At 36.7% G+C, this 18,381-nt stretch overlaps 1 protein-coding gene and 1 pseudogene across 5 annotated transcripts in view; one reads left to right on the top strand and one right to left on the bottom strand.

Annotated features, from left to right (window-relative positions):
* Positions 1–937: 937 nt before the first annotated feature.
* On the top strand, positions 938–10,437 carry LOC143255950 (F-box/LRR-repeat protein 4-like; annotated as a pseudogene). Its single transcript, XR_013030935.1, has 7 exons — positions 938–1,101; positions 2,315–2,525; positions 2,633–2,896; positions 3,804–4,070; positions 5,143–5,309; positions 6,003–6,205; positions 7,095–10,437. The product of XR_013030935.1 is annotated as an F-box/LRR-repeat protein 4-like (transcript).
* Positions 10,438–16,462: 6,025 nt separating this feature from the next.
* LOC143255948 (arylsulfatase B-like) overlaps positions 16,463–18,381 on the bottom strand; it is an 81,145-nt gene continuing 79,226 nt past the window's right edge. For all 4 annotated transcript variants that reach the window (XM_076512413.1, XM_076512412.1, XM_076512414.1 and 1 more), the window contains exon 10: positions 16,463–17,447. In XM_076512413.1, coding sequence (XP_076368528.1) covers positions 17,301–17,447 — 147 coding nt within the window. In that variant the 3' untranslated portion in view covers positions 16,463–17,300. The remainder of the gene's footprint in view (positions 17,448–18,381) is intronic.

The following is an 18,381-nucleotide window of genomic DNA, read 5'->3' as shown; positions in this document are numbered from 1 at the left end:
AACAGTTGTCACTTGTCTTTTTGATTTGCAGATTCAAAATTGTTTTACTACCAAATACTCAACTCTGTATTCTAAATCTGAAATATTAATTTTTGTGTAAAATAAATTCCCACAATCATGATGTATACATTCTCAAACATAATCTGGTTGTAAAATAAACTTAGATTTTTAAATGACAAAAAATGGTAAATTTGTTTTTTCTTTTCAACCATAGGCTCGGCATGGCCAGGTGAGTTAAGGTGTTAGACTCGTAATCCGAGGGTCGCGGGTTCGAATCCCGGTCGCACTAAACATGCTCGCCCTTTCAGCCGTGGGGGTTGGGGTTTAATGTGACGGTTAATCCCACTATTCGTTGGTAAAAGAGTAGCCCAAGAGTTGGCGGTGGGTGATGACTAGCTGTCTTCCCTCTAGTCTTAAACTGCTAAATTAGGGACGGCTAGCGCAGGTAGCCCTCGTGTAGCTTTGCGCGAAATTCAAAAACAAACAAACAAACAAGAATTGCAATGTTTCGGTGAATACTCTCTGCATTTTTATTTTTAAGTTGTAAGAGCCTTATAAAACTCACAACCAATCCCTTTAATCGGTTAAAAGTAACCGTTTAGGGGGCGGTTTGTGCTGATTGGTCGTCCCCCTGGTAAGAATTTCGAAATAAGGGATGGCTCTGTCTCATTCTGCAGGTTTCTGTCCATCCCATTTAAACCATATGTTGTTTAAAATACCTTTCAGATTGGATTACCGAAACTCAACTTCTGACGTAGTTGTGTAAGTTATTATTTCACAGTCAGCAGCTGTGTATTTTCATTGCGTTATCTATATAGAAAGCATAACACACTGTATATACATAAATATACCAAGTTAATAATACTCATCTCAAGACAAGCGGCAATTAGCAGTTCAGTGTAAGAGGCTTCTGTTTTATCTCAGTGTCGGAAGATCGTTAAAACATTGTTGACAACTTCTACATAAACATGAACAGCTAGCTGCTACATGTGATTGTTATTCAACTCGTCCCACACTTCAGCAACATTTCACAAAAGCCACATGGAGAAAGTCGCGAGTTCCATGTTTTCAGAAAGAAGGCTACGGACTAAGCAGATTCAGGTAAGTCTTCTCCACTGTGATTATTTCTTCGAATTAACGCAAGCTAAATTTCATTTCCAAAGCTTGTTTGGTTGTTTGTTTCGAATTTCGCGCAAAGCTACACGAGAGCTATCTGCGCTAGCCGTCCCTAATTTTGCAGTGTGAGAATGAAGGGAAGACAGCTAGTCATCACCACCCTCTGTCAACTCTTGGGCTACTCTTTTACCAACGAATAGTTCCATTGACTGTAACATTATAATGCTTCCACGGCTGAAAGGGCGAGCATGTTTTGTGTTACGGGGATTCGAACCCGCGATCCTCAGATTAGGAGTCGAGTGCCTTAACCACCTGGCCACGCAGGGCCATTTCCATAGCAACTCTTTCTGTATAACTCCTTGAAAATATGGGGCAATGTGGTTTATGACGAATAAATATTTGGTAGCTTTCAACCATATTTGGACATCAATGTGAACAAACCTTGTCCCGTGTTTATCAGAAATAAATCACTGAAGTACATAAAATTAGTTAATTATATTTTAACCCTTTAAATAAAAAAAAAATACTTTGCATTAGAAAGGTATGTGCCCGGCATGGCCGAGCGCGTTAGGCGTGCGGCTCGTAATCCGAAGGTCGCGGGTTCGCATCCCAGTCGCGCTAAACATGCTCGCCCTATCAGCTGTGGGATCGTTATAATGTGACGGTCAATCGCCCAAGAGTCGGCGGGGGGTGGTGATGACTAGCTGCCTTCCCTCTAGTCTTACACTGCAAAATTAGGGACGGCTCAGGTTTCTCCTCCTGGGTGGGGGTTGTGCGGTAGGCTAACAATCTACTCACCTAAAAAACCAGCCTGTTAATGAATCCGCAAGCGATTGCGGCCCTATGTTCCTTCATGGAATCGAGAGGCATAATAATAATAATAAATAATTACAGAGGTATTAGAAATTTAAATTAAAAGCATCTATAAATTAATTATTTTCACTAAATAATTTCTCAAACTGTATTCTGTAAACGGTACTTTTTTTTGGGGACGGGTATTGTGTTTCTTTCAACCTTTCACAACTGTAACAGGAACTTTGTAAATAACTATCATTCAATACGCATTTTAACTGAGTTTCATATTTCCATACATCATACCTTACCTTTCTTTTAAAAGAGATATTAACTGCAACAAAAAACTCATATCAGTGTTTGCAGATGTCAAAACTCTGATAACGACGTCAAATTAACTTTTCAGACAATAGACAAACTTCCCGACAGGGTTATTCTCAAGATATTTTCATATCTGCCGCACAAAGACTATGGATGCTTGAGTCGAGTCTGTAAGAAATGGCGGAGGATATCCAGTGATTCGCGTCTCTGGACCAACGTGTCGCTACGCCCTCACGTGTCGGGACTACACGTGACCAATTTCGAATCTCTTTTGGCGCTCATTTCTATCCGTTTTGGTAAGTACTACCAGAAATCAGAACGTCTTTAGGATTGCTGCTTGTACGAACCTCTCTTCGTTTTATCGACTGATTATCTATTTTCACTTGTTTAAATCTCTCTCCAGGACCATCACTCAAGTCCATCGAACTTCCCATCGAGCTGATAACGAACAATGTCCTCCACGAACTTGCTACAAAATGTCCAAATTTGACAACGATGCTACTGGACTTTTCTACTGCTATGCAGCTTCACGATTTCAGCTGTCTTCATAAATTTCCTTCTAAACTACGTTCTCTCTGCATCTGTCTGTCCAATGTGATATTTATAGACGGGTTCATGCGTAAAATTTATAGCTTTTTGACCAGCTTAGAAGTACTGCATCTTATTGGTGAGTTTAAGAGCTATAACGTTTGAAATATAGTTTAGAAGTACTGCATCTTATTGGTGAGTTTAAGAACTATAACGTTTGAAATATACTTTAGAAGTACTGCATCTTATTGGTGAGTTTAAGAGCTATAACGTTTGAAATATAGTTTAAATGTACTGCATCTTATTGGTGAGTTTAAGAGATATAACGTTTGAAATATAGTTTAGAAGTACTGCATCTTATTGGTGAGTTTAAGAGCTATAACGTTTGAAATATAGTTTAAAAGTACTGCATCTTATTGGTGAGTTTAAGAGCTATAACGTTTGAAATATAGTTTAGAAGTACTGCATCTTATTGGTGAGTTTAAGAGCTATAACGTTTGAAATATAGTTTAAATGTACTGCATCTTATTGGTGAGTTTAAGAGCTATAACGTTTGAAATATAGTTTAAATGTACTGCATCTTATTGGTGAGTTTAAGAGCTATAACGTTTGAAATATAGTTTAGAAGTACTGCATCTTATTGGTCAGTTTAAGAGCTATAACGTTTGAAATATAGTTTAGAAGTACTGCATCTTATTGGTGAGTTTAAGAGCTATAACGTTTGAAATATAGTTTAGAAGTACTGCACCTTATTGGTCAGTTTAAGAGCTATAACGTTTGAAATATAGTTTAGAAGTACTGTATTTTACAGGTAGGTTTAAAATCTATACTCCATTAAAACTAATTATATTGGCTTTAAGGAAACTGCCCTAACCATGCATATTAACCAATCGACTAAACGTAAACCATCCAGTGACTCAGGAGTAAGTCTGAAAACTTATAACTCCACAACGCAAATTTCAATACAAATAGTCTATTGTATAGCTTTGTGTTTAACTATAAACAAATTAACTCAAGCTACATTATCGCTTTTTGTGTTGTTGTAGGCACGTATGAGCAAGTGGAAGAAGATGATGAAGAAGGATATGATGTAATTAACATCCACAAACTGAAGCAAGCCGTTCCTCATCTGCGTGTAGTGAATCTGTATGGGATAACTTTCCTGGACGACAGCCACGTGGAGTCTCTGAGCAGTATGTGCGTCCTTCTAGAATGTCTGGCCCTAAACTTTTGTTCCAAGTTCACTGGTTCGGTCTTTGATGTTCTCTTCTCCAGGTGCACAAAGCTCAAATCGCTTTTACTACAACAAACCGGTGTGTAATTGGCTATATTCTTGTTCGCAATATATTTGTAGAATTAGCAGTGATGAATCATTTCTGGTCAGTAACAATATTAATGAGCAGCTGTACCTCTGAGGCCCGGCATGGCCAGGTGGTTAAAGCACTCGACTCGTAATCTAAGGGTCGTGGGTTCTAATCACCCGTTGCCCCAAACATGCTCGCCCTTTCAGCCGTGGGGACATTATAATGTGACGGTCAATCCCGCTATTCGCTGGTAAAAGCGTAACCCAAGAGATGGCGGTGGGTAGTGATAGCTAGCTGCTTTCCCTCTAGTCTTACACTGGAAAATTAGGGACGGCTAGTGCAGATAGCCCTCGTGTAGCTTTGCGCGAAATTCAAAAACAGACTGTATCTGGTATCTAACATCGTATCTTCAGTGCGCGTAACTTCACTTTGTTCGTTCATATCATACGCAAATACGCCACTTCTGAAAAATATTTAGGAACCTAGCTTTGTAAACGGTGTTTTTAGGCATAGACAGTGGTTAAAATAAGGCCTCGTTAAGTAGACCCCTTATGTAATAGAAGAAGGAACCAATGGAGCTAAAATATTATAGGATAACTGAGAGTTTTTGAATGAGAAGTGTACTTGATTATTTGTCTTCACCAATTAAGATTTAGGTTGACACTATCGACAATTAGATAAAACTGGAAGAAATGTGTATAAGTAACTTACCCTGTCGCACAGAATTGTCAAAACTAATGGTGGCTTTTTATCCTTCAATATAAAGTATAAATATTAAATAAAACATTTTCAGAACAGTTAAAAAACTAAGAGAAATGACCTGATGGGTTAGGTACATTTTCATTTAATCACCTGGTACAGGTATATTCTGTATTGCATCAAAATACGCATGAAATATGAATTATACTTCTAGAGAATGATGTGTTCCTTATCACTTCATTATGAAACTTAGCATATAAATGCATATGTTCGTACACAGATACTGATGGAATTTTGAAACTGAAGTCTTATAGGCTAGAGCCGCTAGACGTATATACTAAGTTATTCTTTCGTACAAGAATCAGTTATTGTGTACTTGCAGGTCTTAAAGATGAGCATGTTATGTTAGTGGAATGGAACGAAACTCATATCCAAGAGTTAGACATCACTGGAACGGACTTATCATCAGAATGTTTAATAATTCTTTTGACAAGCATTCCCGCTCTTCGATATCTCAGTGCAGGTCAACAAGATGGCTTTACAGATGAGGTAAACACTTATCTTTATTCAATATCAAAGTTAAATAAAAACAACAACAAATATTTGTATTTTTATCTCTAAAATCGATGAGCATTTTACTAATAATTTTTTACCCCTTCACACGAAAACTGACTTAAAATTATTGAAGGTTACAGAACAGACAAGAAGCCCATAATTCAGTTATTCAAAACGACAGAATTCAGCATAAAATATAACACTTTTAACTGTTATATGTTCAGTCTTAAAGTAGGCTATGCGATGTTTAGAACCCTTAAAAATTAACCCTTGTTAAAAAAACCTACATACGGTATCTTTACGCATTTGGCACGATACCAGTATTGGTAAAATAGCTCTACATATTTTTTTTTTTTTGGGGTTGGGTAAAAAAATTTTCTTCGTTTTATTGTAACAAAAGTAAAACTTTACCAAGGGACAATAAAACAAAACTGTTTTTTTTACTAGAGTTAAGTGCAATTTTGGTCGCAAAGTGGCTTCTTTCGTTTAAAAGCTTTAAATGATTACAAGAAACAGCGAATGTTCAGCTACAATAACCTGTACAAAGTGCCTGTTTATATAAGAAAGGGTTGGTCTGCACGTGATGAGGTGGCTTTTCATTCACTTTGAGAATTTAACTTATTTGTTCAAAATTAAACATTTGAATGGCGCCTTTTCTGTGTTATAATGAATCGTTATTTCTTTTAGGTGTTACGTACATGGCTAAATAAAGGGAATTATAAAAGTATCGTAGCCCTGGACTTGGATGGAAATGAAAGCCTCACTGGTGAAATCCTGAAGGCGTTTATCCAGCGCCAGGGCACGTGTCTGAGGGGACTGATGTTGTCTAGAATCTCTTGTCTGAATGACCAGTTCTGGTTGTCTGTTCTTCGGTTTTTACCAAAACTCAAGTAAATATCCAGCAAATTTGTTTGTTTCTACGAGCGCAGATAGCCCTCGAGTAGCTTTGCGCGAAATTAAAAAACAAACAAACAAACAAACAAAACAATTGTTTCTACGTCCGAAGCTAGTCAATGGGCTATTTATTCTGTGGCCACCTTGCTTTTCAACTTCCTATTTTTAGCTTGTTGTTCTTGTTTGTTAATTTACCACAAAGCTGTACAGTGGGCTGGCTACCTGTGCTCTGCTCACCATGGGTTGAACACGGTTTCTAGATTCATAAGTCCGCAGACATACTGCTGTTTCACTGAGGGAGGAAGGGATTGATATTTAGATTAAATACTTTGTAACTTATTGATTATATATATGTATATTAACTTGTTTTCATGATCTAAAACATTTTCATATTTTTTGAATGTCAGTTATTGATTGGCGAATAAAATTCCTACAATACAATGTTTGAATCAAGGTGGTTAAGGCACTCGATTCGTAATCCAACGGTCACGGGTTCGAATTCCCGTCACACCAAAACATGCTCTTCCTTTCAGCAGTGGGAGTGATATAATGTTTCGTTGGTAAAATAGTAGCCCAAGAGTTGGCGGTGGGTGGTGATAACTAGCTGCCTTCCCTGTAGTCTTACACTACTAAATTCGGGACGGCTAGCGCAGATAGCCCTCGTGTAGCTTTACGCGACATTCAGAACAAACCAAGCCAATGCTTGAAAATGACCGCTTATTGCCGAATGAATAACCAACAGATAGAACTGGCGTAACCTATTGTATACTTAACCGTCCGAATTGTGCTTTGTTTTGTTTATTTCGTGTGGCTGGCGTGATTTTTGTCTTTTTGTGTCCCGAAAACATAATGATCAAAATGTTGATGAAGACTAAACTTTTACAGGATTCTTTCGATGGGTTCTCTTCTGGGATGCTGTAAAAAGATCCACGTTGATTCCTTGCTATATTCTCTTGCTAATAACTGCCCCCCTGCTAGAACGGTTAGAAATTGGATGGGATGATGTGAACCTGAGGTACAGTGACCGAAGCAGTAAAGCTGTGGACGCCGTCCGCGTCCGGTGTTCGAAACTGCGATGTTTAACACTCAGCGACAACGACTTCTGCGAACTCGTCAAAGCTAACTACGAGAGAGCAGACCGTTCAACAGTAGTCCGTACCACAACCACCTATCGGGTCAATCTAGTGTATTTATTACTCTTCTGCAATGACTTGATGTTTAACTAGTGTTTATCTCAAAGGTTAACAAATCGGAAACAACACAAAGGATTTATTTTTAGGGCCTGCTTCTACAAAGTATGATGCATATATATGTAAAAACGGCTCGTTTGTGTTGAGAAAATATTTTACGTAGAGGAGCGAACAACTTTTCGATCTTCTTCGGTCATCGTCAGTTTCACAAAGAAAGAAAGAGGTGACTGACAAAACAGAAAGCTAAAAATCAATCTTACAAAAAGAGATATTAATTCCATTAAAAACCTAAAACAAGACAAAAACATAGAAATTCTAAAAGCAGATAAAGGTAACGCTATAGTCATAATGAACACAAATGAATACACCCAAAAATTGAAGAACATCCTATCAGACACGAACAAATTTAAACCAATACACACAAATCTAACAAAGACGCACGAAACACAACTAAACAAAATACTACTAAAAATAAAAAAAGCCAACACAATTTCACAAACACTTTATTCCTACCTACGTAAAACCGACTCACGCACACCACAAATATACGGCATCCCCAAACCTCATAAACCAGATTGTCCATTACGACCAATAATGTCCACATATGAATCATTTAATTACAATCTTGGTAAATACATAACATGGGCATTCTCCAAATATGTAACATCAGCCAGCTCATTCATCAAAGACTCCTTTAATTTCAAGTCTAATCTAAATCAACTTAATCATAAAGCCTTAATGGCCAGTTTCGATGTTATATCACTCTTTACAGAAGTTCCAACTGCTGAAGCCTGCAAGATAGCCTTGGAACTCTACATCTGAGACCCTAACCCATCTATAGACATTCCCAGCAACCAATTAGCAACCCTCATAGAATTCACCACGATAAAGACAAACTTCATGTTCAACAACCACAACTATATACAAACAAATGGCCTAAGCATGGGCAACCCAGTATTACCAGTTCCAGCCAATATATTTATGACACAAGTTGAAACACAAGCAATTAACACAGCATTACATCCACCACTATACTGGTACAGATATGTAGATGACACGGTTGCGGATTCAGATCTACAGAACACACACTTAATTTTTTCAATCACATTAACTCTATACATCCCAACATTAACTTCACATGTGAAAAGGAAGAAAGCAATCAAATATCATTTCTTAACCTCAAAATTACAACAACCGACACACAATTCAAAACAGAAATTCACCGAAAAATAACCCATACTGGACTATACATTCCTTGGGACTCAGCACATGAAACAAAACAAAAACTCAACATACTAAGAAACCAAATAAACACAGCCATAAAACTATGCTCACCAGATAACATTAACGATGAATTAGAAAAAATAAAACAATACTTCATCAACATCAATAAGTTTCCTCCACAAACCGTAGAAAACATTATACGCACACACCCAGACAGAAAGCAAAATCAACCAACAAAAGTAAATGTATCTCATGAATCAAAAAATCACGAAACCATATACTGCTGCATACCATATATTCCCGACATCAGCAGACAAATAACCAATATTTGGCAAAAACTATTAACAAAATATGACTTTCCAGTTAATACCACATTTATTCAAAAACCAGGGACAAAACTGAGGTCTATACTATGTAAAAACTACACTGACAAACACCACACCAACATTATTTATAAAATACAATGTGATAACTGCCACGACTTCTATATTGGAGAAACAAGTAGAAAAATGGAAACCAGATTCAAAGAACATAAAAAGTCACCTTCACACGTTTTCGAACACTGCAAGTCAAATAAACACAACATAACCATAGAAAACACTCAAATACTAAATAAAGAAACAAACATAAACAAACGCAAAATTAAAGAAGCCTTACATATACAACAGCTTAAGCCTAAAATAAACCAATACAAAGGAACACCTTTATACCTATATTAAAAATAATAAAATAAATAATATAAACTTATATATTCAAACATCTAACACCATCTAACCCTCTACATTCCGACACTGAGTTACACAATCCCTTTCAAACATGTGGTCAGCTTCCGGTCAGTTACCTCTTTCTTTCTTTGTGAACCTGACGATCATCAAAGAAGGTCGAAACGTTGTTCGCTCCTCTACGTAAAATATTTTCTCAACCAAAACGAGCCGTTTTTACATATACATTTCTCTACAAGTGGGTTTTCTGGACATCACTGAAAGTATGATGCAGTTAGAATTACAACATATTACTCTTGTATTTTTCAGACTACTATATCTGTGTTATATTTACCCATATATTTTAATTTTTTTTTCAAGTTCGTAGACACATGACAAAATTACTCAAATAGATTTTCACACACGTTTTGATTTAGTTAGCTCTGTAAGACGAATTTTATTTTTTTCTTATCAGGTGTGATTGACTGTAGTAAATTAAAGTTATCCTTGGAAAATTTACTAGAGTGAATAAAACTTGACATGCTACGTTTAAATGATGGGGTGTGAACGTAAAGCTCGCGAATATTTGGTAAACTTGCGTGGGATGTGTTGTATAGAAAGCGTGACTAAGAGCCCCATATGGTCCGGGGAAGGGGTACTTATCAGAACAGCCACCATACTGCCATCTCACAAAGACTCGGATAACACGAGTAATATTCTTTAGTGTATATTTAATTTCTTGGGTCATGAAGTCGAAATTTAAAATATTTCAACCAGACTTGTACAGTTTGTGATTTATGAAACTTAAACTTTTAAGACAGCTCAAAAATTTTCAATACGGTTTTATGGTTTTATGCTATACTTTAGCCAGGTTGTTACCGTATATATTATACAAGTTATTGATTTATGCTATACTTTAGCTAGGTTGTTACCACATATACTATATGAGTTATTGTTTTATGCTATACTTTAGCTAGGTTGTTACCACATATACTATATGAGTTATTGTTTTATGCCATATTTCAGCTAGGGTGTTACCGCATATAATTTCAGAAATTGGATAGAAATAAAAATAATAAAGTCCAAACACTTTTCGAAAGTTGTGCCATTTCTTGTTAGAACATTGTTATTAACATTCTATATTTACAATACGTATACACGAGTTTTCCATTCTTAAAAAAAACAACCGATATTTACGTTAGTTCTCTGTTGTTTTCTGCTCACCTCAAAATTGCACAGTAACCCATGAGGGTGGATAGGACCTTCAATTTTAGCGTTCCCTGCAGAAGGAACTACTGTTTCCTTTGTTTCGAATTTTGCGCGAAGTTACACGAGGTCTATTTACGCTAGTAGTATTAGACTAGAGGGAAGGCAGCTAGTCATTATTACCCACCGTCAACTCTTAGGCTACTCTTTTACCAACGAATAGTGGAATTGACCGAACATTACAACGCCCCCACGGCTGAAAGGCCGAGTATATTTGGGGTGAAGGGATTTGAACCTGCGACCTTCAGATTGCGAGTCTAGCACCCTAATCACCTGGCCTTTCTTTCTTGCTTGCTTTCTTCAGTTTTCTTGTTTGAAGCTGAACAAAAAACTACACAATGGGCTATCTGTGCTCTGCCCAGTATTGGCGGGAGCTGCTTCGTTCAGTGTTTGGATTATTTCTGACTTGGCATTTTAGAGTAATATCCTTTTTGTAATTATACATTTTTATAAACTTTTCGTGTGATTCAAACGACGAAATTTAGTGAATTTCAATCTCACTTTCGTGAAAGTTGTAACATTTATTTTTGTAGTGTAATTTATCTTCTTTGTTCTTGTTTAGTTTCTTTGATATTTATTTTGAAACCTTGTCTGCTACTATATAAAGTTATAGAATTAAAAGGAAAAGGTCTGGCATGGCCAGGTGGTTAAGGCACTCAACTCGTAATCCGAGGATCGCGGGTTCGAATCCTCGTCACACCTAATATGCCCGCCTTTCAGCCGTGGGGACGTTATATGTGACGATCAATCACATTGTTCGTTGGTAAAAGAGTAGCCCAAGAGTTGGCGGTAGGTAGTAATGACTAGCCGACCTCCCTCTAGTCTTGCACTGCTAAATTAGGGATGACTAGCGCAGTTAGCCATCGTGTAGCTTTGCGCGAGATTCAAAATAGATCAAACCAGTTGGCTTCACCATAAAGCAAATCAGGCGAGTAAAGTCAATCTCAAGAGTTTATTTCATAACGCTATTTTCCTTGTTGTTCAAGGCAACTGGAGTGAATGGAATATTTTAAATCCTTGAAATATATAAGGAGTTGCCTCTAACTTGTTTATTTAGTGAGACTATATTTGGTCTTCGATCCACAGTCCTCACTAAAAACTCCATTTACGAGCCAAATTTTATATCCATTTTTCAGTATGGAAAATTTAGTGTTGAGGTCTATATCAATCATACTGAAGAAAGAACATCATTAGCATGTATTCAAGAGAAATGTCCTTTGTTTATATATTTTTAAAGCTTTCAATCAGGCAATGAATTTCTACTATTTGCTGACATTAAGTTTTGTAACTTTAAATTTCTCGCAAGTTAACAGAATGTGTAATGACAGCACAAACAGAAATGAGTGTATTAATATATTAAAAGAAAAACAATTCAAAACTTCACTAAACAACTGTAATTTTTTTTCTTAATTTAACTCAAATTCGCAATAATCACTTCCAGATAACGAAAAGGTGTACTGGAAGCGGTGAAGATAGGTGGGTAAGTGTGAGAAGTTATTTATGTGAATACATTTTTAATCTTAGAAAACGTTTACTTCCAATACCATACTTTACCTCACTTATATAATAACTACAATTCCACAAATAACACTACACAACAAAGTTTTTGCTTCTTGAACACTGTTGGATGTTCCTTATAGATTTTTGGCTGCTGATCACGAAAATCACATTCCAAATTGCCCATCACGTACCGTTTCATCGAAATCTTTAGTTTTGGTTTTTCTTATATTTGTGTCCAAAAATTTTCGTTCCTGTAAGATACCTATGAACAATGTTTTGTGCAGTATGGGCATGTCCAATGAAATCAGGTTGGAAAGCTGTTCGTGGAAGTATGCAGCCCGGAGCCAGCTTGACACTGTCTCAGCAGGCTATAAAAGTGGCTTGCATACATAGATGCTGCTCATTGGATTAATATAGACCTTATAGTGTGTACGTATTGTTTCAGAATATAGCATTGCTTCAGTAGCACTTTAACAAGTTAGATATTATAGACGTTTTACAAGACGATTGGTGTCGGACAATATGTCTCGTCAATGTCGTAACAACCGCGATACATTCTGCTATATTTGTGGCGAGTATACGCTTGTTCATCAGAGATGCTCAATGACTGCTTTTGAGAAGAAAGCATATCATCTGTACTTCAGCTGTAAAATTGGTGATCAAGACCAGGAATGGGCACCTCACATTTGTTGTGCGACATGTGCTGTCTGTCTGAGAGCTTGGCTCAGAGGCACTCGAAAGACAATGCCGTTTGCTGTTCGGATGATATGGCGAGCACAGAAAGACCATGTGACGGACTGTTACTTCTGTTTGACTAATGTGTGTGGTTTCTCTGCCAAAAATAAGAAGTCAATTGAATACCCTAATCTGCCTTCAGCAATGAGACCCGTGCCACATGACGACAGTCTTCCAATTCCGAAACCACCAGAGGAATGGACCTTAGACGCACCAAATGAAGAAACTGAAATGCAGGGAACTGGCAGTGACATTGATCCGGATTTTGAACCGTAATCCTCAGGCGATCCACATCTCATAACACAGTCGGAATTAAACGATCTGGTCAGAGATTTGGGTTTGTCAAAATCCGAATTGCTGGGTTCGAGAATGGTGTTTGCTGTAACAGGTACGAAAATTTCTGTTTTTCGAAGCCGCCAAGATGATATAACCAAATTCTTTGCACAAGTTGACAGTCTCTGTTTCTGTGTTGACATCGAAAGATTGTTCTCTGCTTTGGGTTATGACCATGACCCGCAAGAGTGACGTCTCTTTATTGATTCACCAATTTTAAGCCTCAAAGCTGTTCTGTTACACAATGACAACGTTCACTCTTCAATACCTGTTGGCTGTGCAGCTCAAATGAAAGAAACCTACGAGAACATGGAAATGTTGCTGAAGCACATCCAGTACAGCAAGTACAACTGGAATATCTGTAAAGATCTGAAAGTCGTTGCTCTGTTACTGGGATTGCAGCTCGGCTATACAAAGTAATGTTGTTTCATCTGTAAATGGGACAGTCGTGCCAAAGAGTCACATTATTCTAGACAGAGTTGGCCACTCAGTAAAAAGTTAGTTCCAGGACAGAAAAATGTGGTGCACGAACCGCTTGTCGACCCGGCAAAGATTTGTTTGCCTCCTCTTCACATAAAATTGGAACTTATGAAGAATTTCGTGAAAGCAATGAACAAAGAAGGCGAAGGTTTTCGTTATTTAAGGCAGATGTTCCCAAGAATAACTGAGGCCAAGATCAAAGAGGACATTTTTGTTGGCCCTCAGATCAGACATGTTATTAGTGACAAGCGGTTCGGAGATCTGTTAGTTGGGCCAGAAAAGATTGCCTGCAAAGCCTTCAAAGACGTTGTTGACAATTTTTTTCTTGGCAATTACAGAGCCCTACATTACATTCAGCTGGCAGACAAACTTCTCAAAGCATACAAAACAATTACGTGCAACATGCCACTCAAGATTCATTTCCTCCACTCACACTTGGACTTCTTCCCCGCAAATCTCGGTGCTGTCAGTAACGAACACGGTAAAAGGTTTCACCAGGAAATTGCTACAATGAAAAAACGATATCAGGGCAACTGGAATCCGTCAATGCTTGTTGACTACTGTTGGACACTGCAACGTGATGCACTGGACATTGAATACAAACGAAAATCAGGAGCAAAACACTTTTAATTATGTTGAACTAAATAGCGTATTAGAAACATAAACGCAAATAAATACGTTATTGCTGTAAACAGTTAACTGTCTATTTCTCAGAGTTCCTACGTGATGAAGCAAAACTAAAACTATATTTGTGCATACCCACCATGTACCTCTCACAATCAGCAAAAACTTTTCAAAAAAATTGTTGTGCAGTGATATAAGTGATAAAGAGATCAGTGCAATAGTTACCAAATGAACTCTCTTTAAAAACGCCCGAAAGAAACCCTTGGAATGTAACACCTATCGATGGAACTGAAAAAGACCACATCTCGTCTGGACCAGGATTTACTCTTTGTCCATATTGAAGATATGTGTCGCTAATTCGGGTGGAAAACAAGTACAGCCACAAACCTCATTACTGATTATAGTCGACCTAAATGGTGTAGTGTAGCTAAAAAGCGTCAGACCACACACAATGGGTCAGCTCCAGTTCACAATCAGATTACAAAGAATTTTTTTCGTCTGGTTCGTGGCAGGAGAAAGGACCCTACCATCATCACCTCAATCCCAGGAAGCAGGAAAAAAAGAAATATTTGTTTTTCCGACCAAGGGAATGCACATATTCAACACCAGGCCATCCAGGAATTCGATATCCAAACAACAGCAGAAAAGTAGAGAACACGTGGAGGGTCAACTCCAGTCCGAAACAAGATGTCAGATTTAATGAGGTAACTTAGAAGAGACAATATAAACTGTCATCCGGTGAACCACAGGCTAAATAGATGAGTTAATGAAGCCATCCCATAAAGGTACTTGGAGGAGAAAACATCTTTCAAGAGATCAGACAAAACCTATCTGTGAAGTCAGACTGATAACACTGCTGGGTGGGAAGGGAAGAAATAAGGTTCAAGGAGTAGAGATCGTGATAGTGGTAGAGAAAGAAGGGTCACAGAAGGTTCAGTAGAGAAAATACACGGTTGAGTCGGTCAATGCAGAGCTATCATGAGGACATGAAAAAGAGTGTCCTAATCAAGGGAAAGAACAAGAGGAAGAAAAGAGGGAACAGAACTTGCAGAGATTCAAGTTGAAAACATCCAAATGAATGACGTATTGAGTTGGTGAGAGATCCAAGTTCTCCAGTTTGACCAACCAACCTAGCCATGCCACCTCTCAAAGAAGGATAACAGTATGGTTGTAGAAAGCTTGTGTGAACAGACCCAAATGTGAAAATAAGCATTCAAGATATCCATCTTGGTTATCTAAAGACCACCACATAGGGTAAGTAAAGTCTTGATGGTAAAATGGGAAAAGTCAAGAAACCAGTTGAGATGTGAAATATCTATAACTGTACTCAATCCCCATTAAATTGGAATCAAAAAGAAGGGAATAAAATCCTGGAGAAGAAAGAAAACCTGTTCAGTATCATCTCAGGCCAAAAAGTTCAACACTGTAACAATGACAAGAAGCGGAATCTCTTGGAGGAAGGAAAGTAATGAGAACAGGAAACAGTGGAGGAGGTGCAAAACGAAGGTTAAGACCCCCTGACAGAACTCAAAGTACCCAACAATCAGGTGCAGATGTTTGAAAACGGAACAGGATATTCAACACTGAGGCTGATGGACTGAAGTCTGTGAGTAGTGGAAGGATGAATGGAAACAAGAGAAATGGAAAGTGAGGGCAAAACATGAAGATAGAGGTAAAGAAGAAACATGAGAGAAACAGGAAACCAGGGAAAATAATGAAAAATATTGGCACAAAATCAGACAATCCAATAAAATCAAACTGGTGGAGAAAAAGAGAGCAAAATCACATCAGTTATCTTCCAAACAAATTCTAGCAACAGGTGAACCAAATATGAAATGATAAGAACAAGGAAGATAGACAGTTGTAGAGAAGGAAGGGAACAAGTGTCCACCAAACACGCCTCAAGGGAATGATGGATTACAACATAAGGTAAACGGGTAGTGAATGTAGGTGGATATTCAAGGCTTGTAGCTAGTGAAAATTGTGCATATAGGAGGCAGTGCATAATTGGAAAAATTTTTTACGTAATGAATGTTAAAGGATTGTATTGAAATTGCTCATCATTCTTATACGCTACATCTACAATGCTAAAGTTTTTGCAAAAATGGATAACGAACCATGAATTTTATGCAATGCAAAATAATAGGTCATGCCTGGCAAACAATATTAACAAATGTGTCAACTAAAAATTACTACATTATAATATTGCCAAAAAATAGTTTTATTCTGTAATCTTTATACTTACATTTTTACTAATAAGTATGCTTAAAAAAAAGAGAATAATCGATATACAGAAAGACAAATCAAACAAGTATATCTTAATATCTTTATAGATATTACATTGTTACATCTACAATGAAGTGAAAAAATAAGTAACTAATTTTACCTCAGCATCCAGTGTAAAATACATTTAAACTACTGAGATATTTTCTTGGAGGCTAAAAAGGAACAGTTATAACATGTATTAGACTAGTAGAAAATTTGTTCATTGTGAAAGTAACACAAGTTAATTACAATCATTAATGTTCCTATAACCTATCAAGTGGTTTCATTAATTATAAAAAGTAGTTTTTGTTTGCAATAATTTTCTCAGTCAATGGAGTTACTAATTATGTGGACAAACTAAGGTACATTTACTTGTTAAAAACTAATTAGCATTTAGTATTTTGATAAACTGATTGTGTTCACAAAACCAACCAATAAAAATAAAGGGTGGTCAAACACAATCATTAAGTCCAAAACATCACCCACATGTTTATTAAAATTTAGGAACATTTTTTTCATTACAGATAAACATCTAAGGTGGAAAACAGTCCTGATCTAAAATGTAATTTATTTATTTATTTTTCTGCAAGTGAAAGAAACAAATTAATAGTCAAATTGGTTTCAAGACAGAAAATCTATTTCTGATCCTGTTATTTATCTGAAACAATGATTTAGAATAAGAAATCACACAGAAATGCATGCGCTACATTATTATAAAAATAAAAAAAGTTGTACAGCTGTAATTAGGTGGCAGCAGCTGCTTCAGGGAACATTTACAGGATATGCTTTTTATCATCCATCCAATTTGTCCATGAGTACCCATGAAGTGGGGGAACAGACTGCGGGTCCTTGGGTTTGTTTCTTGGAGGAACAGCAGTACCTCTGTACTCCGCAAGCCGCTGTAGTAACATTTTCATGACCTACATACAGTTACACAAATGTAAAATAAATATAATCATACTTTGGAAAAAAAAACAAGGTTGAACCTATGTATGAGTAGACACAGCAGATAACAAGACAGCAGTATAAGTCTGCAGACATACCACTGTTAGGCAATAAATCAGAGACTTGTCTGAGATAAATTATAATGCATAACACTACACACGTTTGAAATATGTCAAAAATTTGCACTTTTTAAAATTGAACTTTTTTTTCTTCACATTTCATAAAGTCTTACTTGCCATTAGGAGTGAAATTCTGCCAGTACATATTTTTAAAGTGGTACTTCAACTTGGAGTTACTGGTGCTGCTTTGTCATTCATGTTTACCCACAAACTTTTTTTTTTTTTACATTTTCAAAAATAGGTCCACTTAACCCAAGTACCTCTGCTTTTGGTTTAAGAAATCAATCTTTATATTAGCCACAATGGCAATCATCGACATGCAATTGTTTGATTATACCTGGCCAGAAATTCATGCCTTGATACTCAATCATATAAACAATTAAAATAAGCATGAAAATTAGTTACCAATATTACAAACATCTAGTGACTTAATGTGGTAATATCTACAGTTAATCACGTTATTTACTGCTGGGTAATAAATACAGAGTAATCCAAATTAATGCAATAATTAAATTTAAAACAAGTAAAATTTGGAACATGATGAAGAATCCATTATCAGTAGTTCACTGTTAAATACGTGTGTTTTCAAAATAAAAAATATGCTGAATAACTGATAAATATGCTGAATAACTGATAAATATGCTGAATAACTGATAAATATTAAAAATGACAATTCAAACTGTTATCATGCACAAAGTTTACATTAAATGCTAATAACATTTACTTGTGCCTCAGCACTTCACTGAACATGTTAAAAATAATATGTAAATACAAAATGGAAATGAAGAAA

The sequence above is a fragment of the Tachypleus tridentatus genome, chromosome 7, assembly GCF_004210375.1.
Source record: "Tachypleus tridentatus isolate NWPU-2018 chromosome 7, ASM421037v1, whole genome shotgun sequence".
Taxonomy (NCBI): domain Eukaryota; kingdom Metazoa; phylum Arthropoda; class Merostomata; order Xiphosura; family Limulidae; genus Tachypleus; species Tachypleus tridentatus.
Note: the sequence above shows the minus strand (reverse complement) of the source record. Positions and strands in the feature narration are given on the sequence as shown.